This window comes from Bison bison, unplaced genomic scaffold (assembly GCF_000754665.1).
Source record: "Bison bison bison isolate TAMUID 2011002044 unplaced genomic scaffold, Bison_UMD1.0 scf7180017864327, whole genome shotgun sequence".
In the NCBI taxonomy this organism is placed as follows: domain Eukaryota; kingdom Metazoa; phylum Chordata; class Mammalia; order Artiodactyla; family Bovidae; genus Bison; species Bison bison.
The window spans coordinates 8,027,991-8,047,923 of record NW_011494899.1 but is presented as its reverse complement, the minus strand read 5'-3'; the positions used below and the strand labels follow the sequence as shown (position 1 = coordinate 8,047,923).

The window sequence follows — 19,933 nt, the reverse complement described above, 5'->3', positions numbered from 1 at the left end:
AGACCCTGATGCTGGGAAAGATTGAAGGTGGGGGGAGAAGGGAACGACAGAGGATGAGATGGTTGAATGGCATCACCAACATGATGGACATAAATTCAAGTAGGCTCTGGGAGATGGTGATGGACAGGGAAGCCTGGTGGGGCTGCAGTCCATGGGGTCACAAAGAGTCGGACACTACTAAGCAACTGAACTGAACTGATGACAAATTTACAGCTAACAACATGCTCAACAGTGAAAAACTCAAAGCTTTTCCTCTCTGACCAGAAATAAGACAAGGATGTCCACTCTCACTACTTTTGTTCAATATAGTTTTGGAAGCCCTAACAAAAGCTCACAATTAGTGACAAGAAAACACATGAAACTGTAAAACTCCCTGGTAAAGGTCAATATATAGAAAACATAGTGGAATAATCAGTTATAAAGTTACAAAAAAAACTCATATAAAGTTATATGAGTTACAAGAAAAAAGTCCAAAAAACGACTATAACTACAATAATTAGTTAAGGGATACACAAGATAATAAAAATGTGAATTGTCACATTAGAAACATAAAACTTGGTAAGGGGAGCTTTAGAATGCTAAAAATGTAGCACTTTAGAAAACATTCAAACTTAGGTTGCAGTCAACTTAAAATTGACTGTTATAAATACAAGCTGTTATATGTGTGCCTTATGGTAACCACAAAGCAGAAACCTATAGTACAACACAAAAGATAGTAGACTCTAATGATAACACTGAAGAAAGTCAAACCCAAAAGGAAGAAAGAAAGAGAAAGGGAAAGGAACAAAGAGAACTACACGACAGCCAGAAAAGAAGAAACAAAATGGAAATAAGTACACACCTATCAATAACTATTTTCAGTGTAAGTGAATTAAATTCTCCAGTCAAAAGACATAGAGTGGCTGAATGGAAGAAGAAAGTAAGATATCTGTATGCTGCCTACAAAGACTCATTTCAGATGCAAAAACACAACTCAAACATGAAGGGATGGAAAAAATATATTTTGTGAAAATGGAAATCAGACAAAATAGACTTTTAAACAAAATAAAAAAAGAATGTCATTACATAATGATAAAGGGGTCAACCCAACAAGAGAATATATTTCCCAACACAGGAGCACCTAACTATATAAAACAAATATTGACATACCTAAAGGAAGAAATGAACAGCAGTACAATAATACTAGGAGACTTTTATACCACAGTAGATCATCCAAACAAACCACTACCAACAACAAATCAATAAACATTGGTCTTAAAGGACTTTAGACAAAAGGACTTAACAGATAAGTACAGAACATTCCATCAAAAGCAACAGAATTTACATCTTCCCAAGTCCACATGGAACATTCTCCAGGATAGATCCTGTTATGTCACAAGTCTCAATAAATTTAGAAGACTGAAATCATATCAAGCATCTTTTCTGACCATAATGGTATGAAATGAAGCAAGAAATCTCAATTACAGAAAGAAAACTGGAAAATTTACAAATATGTGGAAACTAAACAACATGCTACAGAACAACCAAGGTTCAAAACAATCAAAAGAGAAATCAAAAATTACCTTGAGACATTTGAAAATGAAAAATACAACATACCAAAACACAGGATGCAGCAAATGCAGTTCTAAGAGGCAAGGTGACAGTAATCAATGCCTACCTTAGGAAACAAGAAAGGTCTCAAACAGCATAACTTTACATCTCAAGGAACTAGAACAAAGTCCAGAGTTAATAGACGGAAGGACATAAAGTTCAGAGTGGAAATAAAACTAAAAAGATGAAACTAAGAGCTGATTCTTTTAACAATGAGCAAACTCAATAAACCTTTAACTAGACTCACCAAAAAACAAAGAGGATTCAAATAAAACCAGAAATCAAGAAGAGAGATTACAACTGATACCATAGAAATACTAATGATCCTAAGAGACTATTAAGAACAATTATATGTCAACAAATTTGACAACCTAGAAAAGATGGAAAAATTCCTAGAAACATACAACCTACCAAGACTGAACCAGGAAGAAAGAAAATCTGAACTGAGTACTACTAATAAAGAGACTGAATCAGTAATCAAAAACCTCCTAACAAACAAAAGTCCAGAAGCAGATGGCTTCACTATGAATTCTTCTAAATAGTAAAATAAATTCTACTATTAGTCAAAGTCTACTAATATTCTATTAATACCAATTTTTCTCAAACTCTTTCAAAAAACAGCAGAGGAGGGAATGCTCCAAAGTCATTTTATGTTGTCAGCATTACTGGGACAAGGGCACCACAAGACACAAACAAGACACTGCAAGAAATTACAGGCCAGTGTTACTGATGAATATAAATGCAGAAATTCTCAACAAAATACTAGCAAACCAAATTCAACAATATATTAAAAGGCTCATACACCATAAGCAAATGGGATTTATCCTAGGATTGCAAGGGTGGCTCAACATATGCAAATCAATGTGATATACCACACTGAAAAAATAAAGGATAAAAATCAGTCATCTCAAAAATGCAGAAAAAAATTTGACAAAATTTAACATCAATTATGAAAAAAAAGACTCTCAACAAAGTGGTTATAGAGTGACTACGTGCACTTCAACATAATCATGGCCATATATGACAAACTCATAGCTAATGTCACACTCAAAGGTGAGAAGCGGAAATGAAAGCTTTTCCTCTAAAATCAGCAACAAAACGAGGAGGCTCTCACCACCTTTTTGCAACCTAATATTGTAAGTTCTAGGCTAAAAAAGAAAATAAATAAAAGGCATCCAAATCAAGAAGGAAAAGGTAAAATGGTCACTCTTTGGAGATGACATGATATTCTATATAGAAAATCAAAACACTGTTTTGAACTAATAAGTTCAGTAAAGTTGCATGATATAAAATCAGTATACAAATAATTCTATACACTAACAACAAGTTGTCAGAAATAGAAATTAAGAAAACAATCCCATTTACAATTACATCAAAAATAATGTCTAGGAATAAATTTAACCAAGGAAATGAAAGACCTGTACACTGAAAAGATGTAAGACACTGATAGAATAAACTGAAAACACACGTTTTTAAAAATGCTTCATACTTATGGATTATAGGAATTAATATTGTTAAAATGTCCATATTACCCAAAGCAATATACAGATTCAGTACAATCCTTATCAAAATCCCAATGGCATTTTTCACAGGAGTAGAATAATCTTAAAATCTGTGTGGATAGGGAGGCCTGACGTGCTGCGGTTCATGGGGGTGCAAAGAGTCGGACACAACTGAATGACTGAACTGAACTGAACTGAACAAAAGACCCAGAATACCCAAAGTAACCCTAAGAAAGAAGAAAAGGCTGAAACATCTCTCTTCCTTATTTCAAAGTATATTACATCTCTCTTCCTTATTTCAAATTATATTACAAAGAAATAATAATCAAAACAGTCACAGTCACAGTAATTAGTACTATTAGCTGACATGAAAACAGACACATAGATCAGCAGAACAGAATCAAGAGCCCAGAAATAAACCCACACAAATATAGCCAATTTATGACAAAGGAGTGAAGAATATACAATGGAGAAAGGATAGATTCTTCCTTTCTGGTGTTGGGAAAACGAGACAGCCTCATGCAGAAAATTAAACTGGACCACTGTCTTACACCATACATAAAATTTAAGTCAAAATCGATTAAAAATTTTAACTTAAGACTTGAAACCATGTTTCTAAAAGAAAACATAGGCAGTAAGCAACTTGACAACAATTTTGGTGATGATTTCAAATCTGACACCAAAAACAAAGCAACAAAAGCAAAAATATACAATGGGACTATATCAACCTGCACAGCAAAGGAAATCATTAACAAAATGAAAAGGCCATCTACTGAACAGAAGAAAATATTTGCAAATAGTTTTTCTGATTAGAGGTTAATATCCTAAATATATAGAGAACTCATATAATTCAATGGTGGGGGAAAATTTTATTTTTAAAAATGGGCAAAGGATCTGAACAGACAGTTTTCCAAAGAAGGCATAAAGATAAGTCAAGAGGCACATAAAAAGATACTCAATGTCACTAATCATCAAGGAAATGCAAGTCAAAACACAATGAAATAGCACTTCACACCTGTTAGAATGGCTATTATCAAAAAAGCCAAAGAATAACAAATGTTGCAAAGGATGTGAAGAAAAGGGAACCCCCATTCACTGTTGGGGTGAATGTAAATACAGGCAGCCACTATGGCACTAGTATTGGAGAAGGAAATAGCAACCCACTCCAGTATTCGGAGAAGGCGATGGCACCCCACTCCAGTACTCTTGCCAGGAAAATCCCATGGACGGAGGAGCCTGGTAGGCTGCAGTCCATGGGGTCACAAAGAGTCGGACACAACTGAGTGACTTCATTTTCCGTTTTCCCTTTCATGCACTGGAGAAGGAAATGGCAACCCACTCCAGTGTTCTTGCCTGGAGAATCCCGGGGACGGGGGAGCCAGGTGGGCTGCCGTCTACGGGGTCACACAGAGTCAGACACGACTGAAGTGACTTAGCAGCAGCAGCCAGTATTCTTCCCTGGAGAATTCCATGGACAGAGGAGCCTGGCAGAGTATATAGTCCATGGGGTCGCAAAGAGTCGGAAACGACTGAGCAGCTAACACACACACACATGCACACACACGTGCACGCACGCATGCACACACACGCGCACGCACACACACACACACACACGGCACTAGTATGGAGGTTCCTCAAAAAGTTAAAAATTGAACTACCATATGATTCAGCAATTCCACTACTGGATATTTATCCAAAGGAAACAAATCCCTAACTCAAAAAATAGTCTGCACCCCCATATTTACTGTAGCATTATCTACAATAGCCAAGACATAGAAAAAATCTGAAGTGCCTACTGACTGATATACATGTATAAAGAAAATGTGGTGTGTTTATACAATAGAATGTTATTCAAACATAAAATAGGAGGAAATCCTATTGTGACAGCATGGATGGATTTTGAGGGTATTATGCTAAAGTGAAATATGTTAGAAAAAGACAAATACCATATAATCTCACTTATATATAGAATCTAAATAAAAATCTGAACTCATAGATTCAGAGATCAGACTGGTAGCTACCAAAGGCTTGGGGTGGCATGGGCAAAATGCATTATAAAGTAAGTTAATTCTTGGGATGTAATGCACAGTATGATGACTATAGTTAATAATACTGTATTATATATTTGAAAATTGCTAAGATTGCCTTAGGTGGTATAATCATTTTAACAACACTGATTCTTCCAATCCAAGAACATGGTATATCTTCCCATCTCTTTGTGTCATTTTTGACTTCTTTCATAAGTATCTTACAGTTTTTGGAGTACAGGTCTTTTGCCTCATTAGGTAGGTTTATTCCATTAGGTAGGCTTATTTATAATTTTTGATGCAATAATAAATGGGATTGTTTCCTTAATTTTTTTCCTTAATGACTCAAGGCAATCTACAGTTTCAGTGAAATCTCTATCAAATTACCAATGACATTTTTCACACAGATAGAACAAAAAAAAATGTTATTTTATATGGAATTACAAAAGACGCTAAATAGCAATAGCAACCTTAAGAAAAACAGAGCTGCAGGAATCAGGCTCCTTGACTTTAGACTATATTACAAAGCAAGAGTAATCAAAACAATATGGTACTGGCACAAAAATAGAAATATAGATAGTTGGAACAGAATAGAAAGCCCCAAAATAAACCCACATATTTGTACTCAATTAGTCTACAACAAAGGTGGCCAAAATATACAATGGAGAAAAGACAGTCTCTTCTATAAGTAGTGCTGGGAAAACGGAAAAGCTACATGTAAAAGAATGAAATTAGAACATTCTCTAACAGCATATACAAAAATAAACTCAAGGTTAAAGACCTAAATCTAAGACTGGTTACTATAAAACTTGTAGAGGGAAATATGAGACTGTAATATAATATGAGACCAGCACTCTCTTTAACATAAATCACCACAATATCTTTTTGGATCCATCTTCTACAGTAATGGAAATAAAAATAAACAAATGGGACCTAATTAAATTTAAAAGCTTTTGTACAGCAAAGGAGACCATCAACAAAATGCAAAGACAACCTACAGAATGGGAGAATATTTGTAAATGATTCTACTGACATTGGTTTAATATCCAAAATATACAAACAGCTTATACAATGCTACAACAACAACAAAAAACAATCCAATCAAAAAAATGGACAGAAGATATAGACATTTCTCCAAAGAAGAGATACAAATGGCCAAAGGCACATGAAAAAATGCTCAGCATTACTAATTATTAGAGAAATGCAAATCAAAACTAAAAGGAGGTATTGCCTCACACTGGTCAGAATGGTCATCATCAAAATGTCTACAAATAACACAAGCTGTTGGTTGGAATGTAAACTGGCATGGCCAATGTATAGAACAGTATAGAGGTTCCTTAAAAAACTAAAAATAGAGTTACTTATGATCCTACAATCCCACTCCTGGGCATATATCCAGGGAAAACCATAATTAGAAAAGATACCTGCACCCCAGTGTTCACTGCAGCACTATTTACAGTAGCTAAGACATGGAAGCAACCTAAATGTCCATCAACAGGGAAATGGATAAAAAAAGATGTAATATATACAATCGAATATTACTCAACCATGAAAAGAATGAAATAATACCATTTGCAACAACATGGGTGGACCTAGAGCTTATAATACTAAATAAACTATGCCAAAGACAAATATCATATGATGTTGCTTATATGTGAAATCTTAAAGATACAAACGAATTTATGTCCAAAACAGATTCATAGGCATAAAAAACAAACTTATGCTTATCAAAGGGGAAAGACTGAGCAAGGGATAAATTAGGATGAAATTAACATATACACACTACTATATACAAAATAGATAATCAATAAGGACCCACCGTATAGAACAGGGGAGAAGGCAATGGCACCCCAGTCCAGTACTCTCGCCTGGAAAATCCCATAGACAGAGGAGCCTGGAAGACTGCAGTCCATGGGGTCGGTAAGAGTCAGACACGACTGAGTGACTTCACTTTCACTTTTCACTTTCATGCATTGGAGAAGGAAATGGCAACCCACTCCAGTGTCCTTGCCTGGACAATCCCAGGGATGGGGGAGCCTGGTGGGCTGCCGTCTATGGGGTCGCACAGAGTTGGACATGACTGAAGTGACTTAGCAGCAGTAGCAGTATAGCACAGGGAACCATATATATTCAATATTTCATAAAACCTGTAAGTATTATTACAAAATCTGATATTTATATATGTGTGTGTGTGTGTATTTTCTGAATCTCTGTGCTCTCCATCTGAAACTAACATGATGCTCTACATGTACTCTACATCTGAAGCTAACATGATATGGTCAATCAACTATACTTCAATTTTAAAAAGTTGCAGGGACTTTTCTAGTGGTCCAACGGTTGAGAATCTACCATCCAGTGCAGGGGATGTGGGTCTGATCCCACTGCAACTAGAAAAAGCCTGTGCACTGCTATGAAGACCCAGTGCAGCCAAAAATTAATAATATTAATAATAAAGTTGCAGAAGAAGTAGATCTTAAAAAGTCTCACCACTGGAAAATAAATACATAAATAAAAGCAGAACCCAGAGTGCTATGTAGAGCACTGCAACCAACTTTTACCCAAAGGGCATTTGCTGAACTGGGTAGACTTAAGCTTTATTCTTCAAAACTTTGATGCTTAGGGAATATGAAAGAAAAGAGAAATTACCAGCTTGTGAATATAAATTTAAACACATACTACATAAGACAACAACAATATTCATACTACAGTTTGCTATACAGCAATGGCCACATGCAACAGCACAGATAAATCTTAGTAGCACAATGGTGAGAAAAAAGAAAGTCTCAGAAGACTACATACAGGATAGCATATTTTCTAGAGAATTCAAAACAAACTGAACTGAACAGTATCATTCAGACAAATGAATATACATATACCCTACAAAAATGCATGTTAATGATAAAAATGAAGTTCAGGATAAGGGAAGCAAGGAGATGAGATGAAGGAGAAGCCCAGAGGTAGATAAAAGTTGCCAGTAATGTTTTAATTCTTAGGTTGCATGGAGGATTTATGAGCATTGATTGTGTTATTACAGTATTAAATACATAAACATAAAAATTAGAGAAATGAAGAACATGAATGGACAAATTAGTTATAAAAACTTAAGAATCATAATTAGGCCAATTCTCTGCATCTGAGGGCAAAAATAGTGTTATAAAGAAATGCAGAGAATGAAGAACAGTCAAGATATTTTTGAAGAATAACAAAGTGGCGATTTACCTTGCATTAGACACAGTATAAAATTATAGTAATTATGTCAGTGTGTTAACATCTGAATAGAAAATGGAATAGAATTGAAAACTCAAAACTTAAGTTATGTAATAAAGATTTAATCACAAAATAAAACATACAGTATGATTCCATTTATATAGAATTCAAAGTAGATAAAACTAAGCACCGCTGTATTTAGGAACATTTGAATGAGTAGTATAATTATATAGGAAAGCAGAAAATTGCAACAGTTGTCACCTCTTGGGGTGTCTGTCATTGACAGTGAGGCATTTTGAGGCACAGAATTCAAAGTAGATAAAACTAAGCACTGCTGTATTTACAAACACTTGCATGAGTAGCATAATTATATAGAAAAACAGAAAATTGCAACAGTTGTCTTCTCTCCAGGTATCTGGCGTTGACAGTAAGACACTGACCACACTGTTTTAACTTGGATGAGTTTCACTTATCATTCTTTTAAACATACGTATGTTTTTATTTTCACAGTTCACAAAAAATTGGGAATGAATTAACTAGTTCTAGAATACACCTGGTGCTAGAAAAATAATATTTGCAAGCCAACCATCCATTTCTTGTGAAATAAAAGCAACTTTAGAGAATATGCTAACTTAAAAGGGAACATCCTGCCTTTCCTATGTGTAAAGTTGAAACCAAGAAACTTAAAGCTTTACTTTCAAAAGGAAAATTCTGAATCACTTGGGAAAATTCCTTCACATGTTAACATTACCGGACTGTTTAATGTCTTGGAAGGTACTAGGCTAAAAGATCATAAAAGTGACACTGATTTATTAGTTTGAGGTTTGGTTTCCTGGCTGTTTCTACAGAAGGGCAAGGAAGTATTTTCTTTGTATTGATACAAGTGCCAGAGAACATGTAGCCAACCATTTTGCAAAAGAAATATTAGACTTTGCATCAAAGACAAATATATGAGACACAAATGACACCTGAGCACAGCCCTCTCCAAAACATCTGTCAAGTGGAAAAAGCAAGGAGATCAGGGGTAGGTGCTGGAGTGTGAACTGAGAGCTCCACTTATAGTCATTCACAAGCTCATAGAAGAAAAGAGTGAGTCCAAAATTTTAGTGCAGGGTGACACAGACCCTAAGTTTGTTGAAAGGGAAAGCTCATGTCCAGAGATGCTTTATGCATCATTTAGTCAGGCAAACCCCGAGCATGGTTCTAGTATACTCTCTAGTACGTAATTCTGGAGACAGTTGAAGGCAGCAAAGAAGATGACCAACTGATTGCTACCACTGAGTTTTAATTCCCTTAGGGTAGCAAGAAGAAATTTCTAGAGAGAAACTTGACTTTATGGTACAATGGCTTAAGAGAGTTGGAAGCCAGAGATCTGCTGCTTCTGAAAACGAACTTCCTAAGAATTTCACAACTTCTGATTCTTGTTCTTAGAACCTAAGTGACCACACAGACATGTTGTGTTCCTCTGGGTACAGGTTAGCAGAACTCTGTGATCTATCACAAATGGGCATATATGACTCACAGTCTGAATAAACAGATGCACATTCTCAACAACTTGAATCCTGCATAGAAATTTTCTAAAATGTTGCCAATTCACCATAGCCATGAGTTTGTGTTTTCTAAATATGAAAAAGCATATAGTAAATAAAATTAATTTTTTTAATTTTGAAAAAACATAAATTAACATTTAAAACCACCACCTAAAATCTTTTGCTTCCCTTGTAGCTCAGTTGGCCAAAAATCTGCCTGCAATGCAGGAGACTGCGGTTCAATACCTGAGTTAGGAAGATCTCCTAGAGAAGGCAACCCACCCAGTATTCTTGCCTAGACAATCCCATGGACAAAAGAGCCAGGCAGGCTACAGTCCTTGGGGTCACAAGAGTCGGACACAACTTAGCAACTAAACCAACCAACCTAAAATCTTTTAAACATATGTATGTTTTTATTTTCACAGTTCAAAAAAATGGGAATGAATAAACTTGTGCTAGAATATACCAGGTGCTAGCCCATCAAGCTCCTCTGTCAATGGGATTCTCTAGGCAAGAATACTGGAGTGGGTTGCCATTCCCTTCTTCAGGGGATCTTCCTGACCCAGGGATCAAATCCAGGTCTCCTACACTGCAGGGAGATTCTTTACCATCTGAGCCACCAGGGAAGCCCCAAAACCTTTTATCTTTTATGAATTTACAAATAGTCATTGTGTTTGATAATCTATTCTCATTGGGTCAGTAAAAGTATTTTATTATTCTAATTTTCATACTTATATTTAATGGCTGTTTATATTTGACATGTCCCTAATTTATTCAGCTATGCTGAGTGAAGGAATTCATTTATTTGCTATGAATTTATAGCAGGACTTAATAAGATACATATGGGGCTTCCCTGGTGGTCCAGTGGTTAAGAATCTGCCTTGCAGTGCAAGGGACATAGGGAATGATCCCTAGTATGAGAAGATCCCACATGCTGCGGAGCAACTAAGCCCATGCGCCACAACCAAGATTGTGCTCTAGAGCCCCTGAGCCGCAACTACTAAGGCTGCCTAGAGCCTGTGCTCCACAACAAGGGAAGCCGCCGCCACGAGAAGGCCATGCATGACAAGGAAGAGTAGCCTCCACTCTCCGCAGCGAGAGAGATGCAGCATAAAGACCCAGAGCAGCCAGAAAGTAAAATAAATAAATACATCTTAAAACAATGACACATCTGAATTGTATTTTATGGAAATAGTCAAGGAAAATGGTCCACAGAAATCAAGGAAAAGCCATGGTTTTCTACTCAGCAAGTTTAGAAGGTATCTGGGGAAGAAGAGATTTGTCAAAATTCTTTAAATGAAAACTCAAACAAGGTCTGAGAAGCTACAATAGAGCAGGCAAAACAAAGGGCAAAAGACAAGAGCAGAGAAGAGGCATAAATAGGAAAGAGACGAGTGGGTCCTGAAAAGAACTTCCTTTTCTAGTGAACCCTATTGTGGGAAAAGTGTAAGGGGTCAATGAAGGTGACTCTTGAAACAATATAGGCTCACTCCTCTTATATATACTTTTGTCTAATAATTAAGTATGTTCCCTGGTGGCACAGAGGTTAAAGCGTCTGCCTGCAATGTGGGAGACCTGGGTTCGATCCCTGGGTCGGGAAGATCCCCTGGAGAAGGAAATGGCAACCCACTCCAGTATTCTTGCCTGGAGAATCCCACGGACAGAGGAGCTTGGTGGGCTACAGTCCATGGGTCGCAAAGAGTCGGACACGACTGAGAGATTTCACTTCATAATAAAAAGCACACTGCCATTTTTCTTCTAGATTGTTGACTTGGACTATATTTGAAATATGTGTAGCTAAAGATGAACAAAGGAACTACATTCGTTGTCTTAATTGAAGAAAACACAATTTTGTGTTCTTGACTAGCTGTGCTCTGCAAAAAGTAAAAGGAAGTTACATAGTCTACACGAACTTTTAATCTTAAATAAAATTATTCTTCCTAAAATTCCAGGCATTGTTATTGGACCTATGGCAGTAACAGATTATTTAATCTTACCGAATCCTCACCATCATAGAGAGAATCAAGTTTCAAGGCACTAACAGACTCATTAATTTTTCTGCAGTATAGCGATTTACAGTGTTTTATTATTTTCAGGTGTACAACACAATGATTTGATATTTTTGTAGATTATCCTCTATTTAAAATTATTATAAAATACTGGTTATATTTCCTGTGCTATATATTACATCTTTGTGTCTTATTTATTTTATACTTACTCGTTGTACCTCTTAATCCCCTTCCCCTATCTTGGCCCTCCGCACAGCCCTCTCCCTGTTAGGAACCACTAGTTTGTTATCTGTATATATGAGTCTGTTTTTGTTACATTTATTTCTTATATTGCACATGTAAAAGAAAACATACGGTATTTTTCTCTGACTTACTTCACTAAACAGATGGATATATATCCAAAGAAAATGAAAACACTAATTAGAAAAGATATATGTAGAAACCAATACAACATTGTAAAGCAATTATCCTCCAATTAAACATTTAAAAAAATAAATATAAAGAGGCAAAAAATATATACGCACCTCAATGTTCATAGTAGCATTATCTACAATAGCCAAAATATAGAATCAACCTAAGCATCCATCAACAGATGGATGAATATGTGATATGCAATTAGATAGATACATGTGTACATACACACACACAATGAAATATTACTCAGCCATAAAAAATAATGAAATTTCACCATTTGCTGCAACAGGGAGGGTATAATGCTTAGTGAAGCTGTCAGAGAAAAACAGATTCATTCTTAATTTCAGTAGCAAGTACTCATCAAAAATATCACTTTATTGGCAAAATAATCATAGTACAATACTATTAACATTCCATAGACACTAATAATAATTAAGATGGTTGTACTGATTATTGTAATAGTCACAGCTCTTAGGGACGGGGGAGCCTGGTGGGCTGCTGTCTATGAGGTTGCACAGAGTCTGACACAACTGAAGCGACTTAGCAGCAGCAGCATATTTTTATAGTCTGATACTTTTCAAGGATGCTCTGCATAGGAAGTGCCCTATGTCCTCCATATACAAATTAGTGCCAACCTTAAGTTAGGTACTGTTTTAGAAGAAAGTGAAGTCACTCAGTCGTGTCCAACTCTTTGTGAACCCATGGACTGCAGCCTACCAGGCTCCTCCATCCATGGGATTTTCCAGGCAAGAATACTGGAGTGGGTTGCCATTTCCTTCTCCAGGGGATCTTCCCAACCCAGGGATCAAACCCAGGTCTCCCACATTGCAGGCGGACACTTTAACCTCTGAGCCACCAGGGAAGCCCTATAGAAGAACCTAGGCAATCATAATTTTTATTCAGATAAAGGAAATCTGGTATGTCTACACAGCAGACCTGTTGTAATAACCAATATTTCTAGATCTTTTCACATTTCTGAAGCTAATGAAAAGAACATTCAAAACACATGAAAACACTAAGGCGATGACAGTCCCTTCTTAGTTTTCCCATGTAATAGTACTAATGAATAGTAAAGGATAAAATGTAGTCACAAGGATTTAAGTTCCTAGGATAAGACTTGGTACTTAGTTCATAATATTCATGGAAGTTGATGACTCACAAGTTACAGGTGGAGCATATATATATTAGGAAGGACTCTAGTGGCAAGTGACAGAAATCCAGTATAAACTGATTTAAACAGAAATCCATTGGTTCAGGTGACCAGGAGGTTGTTAATGATATTAACATTATTAACGACTAGATTCCAACCCTCCAGCAGCATCAGCAAGAGACTGCCTTTGTGCTGGCTCTGCTCTGTTATTTGACTGCATTCTCAGGCAGGCTGGCTTCACACGCATCTGTGACACCCACCAGAAGCCCCAGGCTTTTACTTTCTGTGGAGTTAGTAATAATTCACTAAGTGATCATTCTTAGCAGAAGACCCGGTAATGAGTTTCACTGACCGGGTCTGATTCATCTTCTGAGCTCAGATCACCGAAGAGGCAAACCCTGCCCAATCCACAGGGATGATTCCCCAGAGAAGGAGAGAGAGTCTTTCACCAGAAGAAGAGATGCAAAACCACACATGTCTCATATACAGAAACTTTGTATACTTGTCTCCCATGAATGAGGGTTACATAGTAGGGAGAAGAGATTTGGGAGGCAGGAAAATCATAATTTGGAATGTAAGATTCTCCTGTATGTTTATAGATACCGAGACTACCGTGACCCTCCTCATTCACTGGTGCCCTACGGCTACACACTACAGTTCTGGCACGTCCTAGCAGCCCGACTGGCTTTTATCATTGTGTTCGAGGTAACTTTTCTCACCCAATTCCTTGATTTCCTTTGACCTAATGAAGTAAATAGAAGTAGCAGATGAATATAAGTTACAAGAACTTTCAATGTGATTATGTATTGTCTAGAAGCAGGATAAGTAATACTGTGCAATCTTTTTCTCATTTTCTTCTCTTTAATTAAAGTACTTGAATTTTCTGAGAAATATTTGAAAGTCCACTGTTGATTGTTAATGTATAAGTCAGGAATCTTTGGTCCTAAGTTTAATATTCTATGGCTGTGGTTCTTAAAATTCAGGAAAATTGCCATTTTTCCATCCCCACGCCCAGAGATTCTGATACACCATGCCTGCAATTTGCTTTTCACAGTCCTCCAAGATGCTTCTGATGTTCAGGGACAGTGTTTAGAAAACACTGAAATGACTGTTACAAGTGGCAGCCTCTGGTTGTGCATCATCATAACATTACTTATGAACTTATAAAGTGTAATCTACCTAGAAGATTATGCCTGTATTATGTGTCAATAAAGTTACATCATCTATTTTCTCCTAGTCTTTAAGAAAATTGTACTAAAAATAGTTTGCATTCCCATAACTGTATCCCAAAATGGAAATTTCATCTCTCATTACATATATTAAAGCCAGATTAATGCAAGTGAAGGCTGCCTCTTGGCTCAGACTGAAAATTCCTATACAGGCATACCTCAGAGATACTGCAGGTTTGGTGCCAGACCACCACAATAAAGTATTTTGTCATCTGTGGAGCCTTTTAAAATATTTTCTTACAATTATCATAATGACACCCATTTTGTGGGTGGAGGAATTGAGGTTCAGAGTGACTTATCCTCAGGTAAACCATCTTCAGTGCTAAAAGTGGAGCTGGGATTCAGATCTGGCCTTGTGGTTCCATGGTACTTTCTTCTGGCTCTCGTTTGCAGTCTCTGGCCATTGCTTCTCCACCTTCCTTCCCGAATCCTCATTTCCTATGTGGTGCCATCCCACCAGATTCAGTCCTCGCCTACCCTGTGACTTTCTCTCCTCACACACACCTCTCCTGGCTTCATCCCACTTTCCAGAAACTCCAAAGGCTCCACATCCCTGGTCTTGACCAGCTCCCAGAGCTCTTTCAGTTCAGGCTGCACAGTAGACCTGACTCTGCTGTATTCTCCCCTGTGTTTTTAGCACCTCGTGTTTTGTATAAAGCACCTCATTTCATATCTGATCCCAGACCTCCCAAAAGATCTAAGGGATCGAATGAGAAGAGAGAAGTACTTGATTCAGGAGATGATGTATGAAGCAGAACTGGAGCGTCTCCAGAAGGAACGAAAGGAGAGGAAGAAAAATGGAAAAGCACACCACAATGAGTGGCCGTGACCAGGTCGGTGAGAGGTATGTTCATGCTCTGAAATCTCTCCTTGGCTGGGAGGGGCACTTTTAACTCCTTGAAACACAGCTTGCAATTGTTCTCTTGATAGGGATGAAAATAAATCCTTTAAAGTTAGTTGCACAGTCATGTCCAACTCTTTGTGATCCCACTGACCACGCCAGCCAGGCTCCTCTGCCCATGGAATTCTCCAGGCATGAGTATTGGAGTGGATTCCCATTTCCTTCTCCAGGGGATCTTCCTGACCCAGGGATCAAAACCTGCCTGCATTGCAGGCAGGTTCTTTACCAACTGAGCCACTAGGGAAGCCCAGTAGTAAATAATACTTTAGAAGCTTCCAAGACCAGCTTGTTTCTTACTTTGATTGCTAATTTAACCGAATCTCCCTTTGCACACAACTCCTGCAGCTCTTCCCTGCCTCCGTGTCACACTCTGGCCTGGCAGCCAAGATCTTCACAAGTTGGCCTATGTGTCCCCCAAAATAACCTTGCCCCAGTACCACATCCACTCCAGTCTGGCTGTTCTCTTTCATCAGAAAGAAGGGGCAGATTACCCTGGGGATATTAAATCACCTTTTCATCTCACCCACAATGGCCTCCCCTCCATCACCCAAGCATCATTTCTTCCCAGGTTGACCCGTGTCACACCACACCTTCTAAAAAGGTTTCCCCAGATTCATCAGCCCACAGAGACTCACTCTTGGTAAATATCTCTGGTTACTGCATCAGTACCACATGTATTGACAGATATTGATATTAATTTGTGATTTTCAAACAGTTATTAGGCTTCCCCAGCACAATTGTAAGCATCTTTAGGAAAGTCCCTATGGCTTGTAATCAATTCTTCCAACTGTCAGTGCAGTGTTAAGCACACAGCACCTATTAAATAAATTCACATTTAGGGGCTTCCCTGGCAGTCCAGTGGTTAAAATTTTCACCTGCCAATGCAAGGAATGCAGGTTCCATTCCTTTTCAGGGAGCTAAAATCCCACACAAATTGTGGCCAAAAAAATAAAATATAAAAAACAATCAATATTGTAAAAAATTCAATAAAGACTTTATTAGTTAAATGTGCATTTTTAAAGGTCAGGTGCATTACACTTAGGAAAGTTCCATGATGTTCCCACATATCTTACCTTTCTGGCAAGGCAATTACTATCTGTGTGTCCTTGGAAAAGTCACTTTGCTTTGCTGGGCTCAATTTCTTCAATGATAAGATGAGCCCTCAGTTCTGATACTCCGTGAAGCTAATGTTGCAGCATTTGTTTTGCCTTCCTTTCTCTCTCCACTTGTTTGGAGACTAACCTTGAAAATTTGGCCTCCAAAAGAAAAATGAAATAAACAGGAAAAAGTATTTTTTTTTTTACTTTTCACATAGGTAAAAATATAGCCGATATCTGCAGAAATGTTTGTTGTTGAATTAGTAAAGTTCTGTCAATGCAGATCTGTACTAGTAGTCCAGGAGTTCATTGTGAGTCAGGTGTGACAGTGGACCTGGGGGAATGCCCCTCGCCCCAGGCCACAGGGTAGTAGAGGTACATGGATGCTGATGGTGCTCAGAACCATCCCCAAGAAAAAGAAAGGCAAAATGGCTGTCTGAGGAGGCCTTACAAATAGCTGAGAAAAGAAGAGATGCAAAAGGCAAAGGAGAAAAGGAAAGATATACCCATCCGAATGCAGAGTTCCAAAGAACAGCAAGAGATAAAAAGCCTTCCTCAGTGAACAATGCAGAGAAATAGAGGAAAACAACAGAATGGGAAAGACCAGAGATCTCAAGAAAATTAGAGATCCAAGGGGACATTTCATGCAAAGATGGGTACAATAAAGGACAGAAATGGTATGGACCTAACAAAAGCAGAAGCTATTAAGAAGAGGTGGCAAGAATACACAGAAAAACTGTACAAAAAAGATCTTCATGACCAAAATAATCACAATGGTGTGATCACTCACCTAGAGCCAGACGTTCTGGAATGTGAAGTCAAATGGGCCTTAGGAAGCATCGCTATGAACAAAGCTAGTGGAGATGATGGAATTCCAGCTGAGCTATTTCAAATCCTAAAAGATGATTCTATTAAAGTGCTACATTCAATATGCCAGCAAATTTGGAAAACTCAGCAGTGGCCACAGGAGTGGAAAAGGTGACTTATTTTGGGGGGCTCCAAAATCACTGTGGGCAGTGACCACAGCCATGAAATTAAAAGAGGACTGCTCCTTGGAAGAAAAGCTATGACCAACCAAGACAGCATATTAAAAAGCAGAGACATTACTTTGCCAACAAAGGTCCATCTAGTCAAAGCTATGATTTTTCCAGTAGTCATGTATGGATGTGAGAGTTGGACCATAAAGAAAGCTAAGTGCTGAAGAACTGATGCTTTTGAACTGTGGTGTTGGAGAAGACTCTTGAGAGTCCCTTGGACTGCAAGGAGATCAAACCAGTCAATCCTAAAGGAAATCAGTCCTGAATATTCATTGGAAGGACTGATGCTGAAGCTCCAATACTTTGGCCACCTGGTGCGAAGAACTGACTCATTAGAAAAGACCCTGATGCTGGGAAAGATTGAAGGCAGGAGGCAAAGGGAACAACAGAGGACAAGATGGTTGGATGGCATCACCAACTCAATAGACATGAGTTTGAGACAAGCCTGGCGTGCTGCGGTCCAAGGGGTCACAAAGAGTTGGACAAAACTGAGCAACTGAATAACAGCAACATAGATGCTGAACACTGGTTCTGCCCTCAATTCCAAAGTAGCCCTTGACTTCACTAAAGGCAAGAGATGTTTTGCTACTTAGTAATTTTGCCATTTTCCCCAGCTGTCATTTGGCTATGTGAGTTCAGGAAAATTACATTTTTCTGAGTCTGCTTATTTGGTGGAACTAATATACAGCTCAAATAAGGCCAAATATGTGAGACATGTACAAAACAAAGTGCTCTAGAGTACTATATGGGATTTGCACTGTGGCTGAGCACCGTGTTCTAGTCCCGTGGATTGCAGATCTGGCTTTTCCATTCTCTGTCTGGCCTGAGTTGGAGAATTCCTGTGGATTCAGTTTCCACATTTGCAAGGAAAAAGGAGTTGGATTAAACAATCCTTTAAAAGCCTATCTGGCTTTAACCTTCTGGGATTCTATAATTTGCTCCAACCCCCTGGCCCACGCACCATTTTGACCACCGTTTCTCTGGCTCTGGTCAGCTCTCAGAGGAGAAAGGCTGACCATCCAGACATCTTGAGTTGGAGTAGGAGGCAGACATTAGGGAAGAGAACTGTTCCAGGGCCCAGAGACCAAGGTGCTGCTGTGCATTATCCCCACCTCACACCCCAAGACAACTCTGCACTGCAGGGCCCTTCACGCTTGGGAGCTAGGAGTTCCTTCTGGCCTCATCATTTGATTTGCTTTCTCCCCAAAGAGGCCATTTCTCAATTTTTCTTAAAAGCGTAGTCTTTATCTCTATTTTCCCAACAGTTGGCAGGAAGCCACCTTCCTCCAGACTGTGCCTCCATCTGTTCATCTGTAAAGTGGGCACAGTAATGTTTATACCCTACCTGACTTCGTTCAGGATTATAGATTCCTTGAATATCTTTGATTTCATGCTAACAAGTATAGACCATTGCACATTCTGTCCTTTCAGCCATCATGTCTACTTAGAATCTTAATACTTTCTCCTTTTTTTCCAGATAATCGTTCATTTCCAGGCCTAGGACCTGAATACTTGTTTACTTCTCCCAGCTGTGCAAAAGCACATTCAAGTGAATGACTATAATGCAACCGCAGTGCATGTCGCCGAGGTCGGCAGCAGCAGAGGGGTCAGCACCCTGAAAGGACTGCCTGGGAAACCACGCTGCTGTGAAGTCACATTGCAGCCCAGCACACAAATGCTATCTATCCACAGACCATTCTTGACCAAGCAAGCATGCACATCATGGGCAGTTACATTCTCAAGTTTTTAAAACCAAGGGGAACTTGTATACTGGGCCTGTTTTTCAGCCTGTTTGCTATCTTTTTTGCATTCTAACCCATGTGAATTTTACAGACACTGGGCTAAAAAGGGTATTCGGACACCTGGACACATTCCTAGAATGTCATCATATGGTCCTAATTCCGTGTCATCAAACAACACAAACAAGACCCTGTTTACAACTTTTTCTTTTTTTAATTTCAGATCTTTCTGAGGAGATTATTATATATGACATATCTATAGCTATGTGTATGGCCATAGATGTATTTCTGTGTGTACATATGTATAGTCATATATTCTTACATATGTACATACAAATACAGAGATATATAAGGTACATAGAACTTCCTTAATTGTAAATAGCCAAAAGGTACTGACATGAATGACAGATTTTCACATTTAAATAGTCATCAACGTGAAGCCATGTTTAATGCTTGTATAATGTGATGCAATAAAATTTAAAATAAATTTATGCACATGGAA

At 38.1% G+C, this 19,933-nt stretch overlaps 1 protein-coding gene across 1 annotated transcript in view; it reads left to right on the top strand.

The window, feature by feature from the left end:
- The window catches only part of ANO4 (anoctamin 4), a 230,427-nt gene extending 210,494 nt beyond the window's left edge, over positions 1 to 19,933 (top strand). Inside the window, exons 24-26 of the mRNA XM_010853456.1 lie at positions 14,028 to 14,133; positions 15,295 to 15,490; positions 19,170 to 19,933. Coding sequence (XP_010851758.1) covers positions 14,028 to 14,133; positions 15,295 to 15,486 — 298 coding nt within the window. The 3' untranslated portion in view covers positions 15,487 to 15,490; positions 19,170 to 19,933. The remainder of the gene's footprint in view (positions 1 to 14,027; positions 14,134 to 15,294; positions 15,491 to 19,169) is intronic.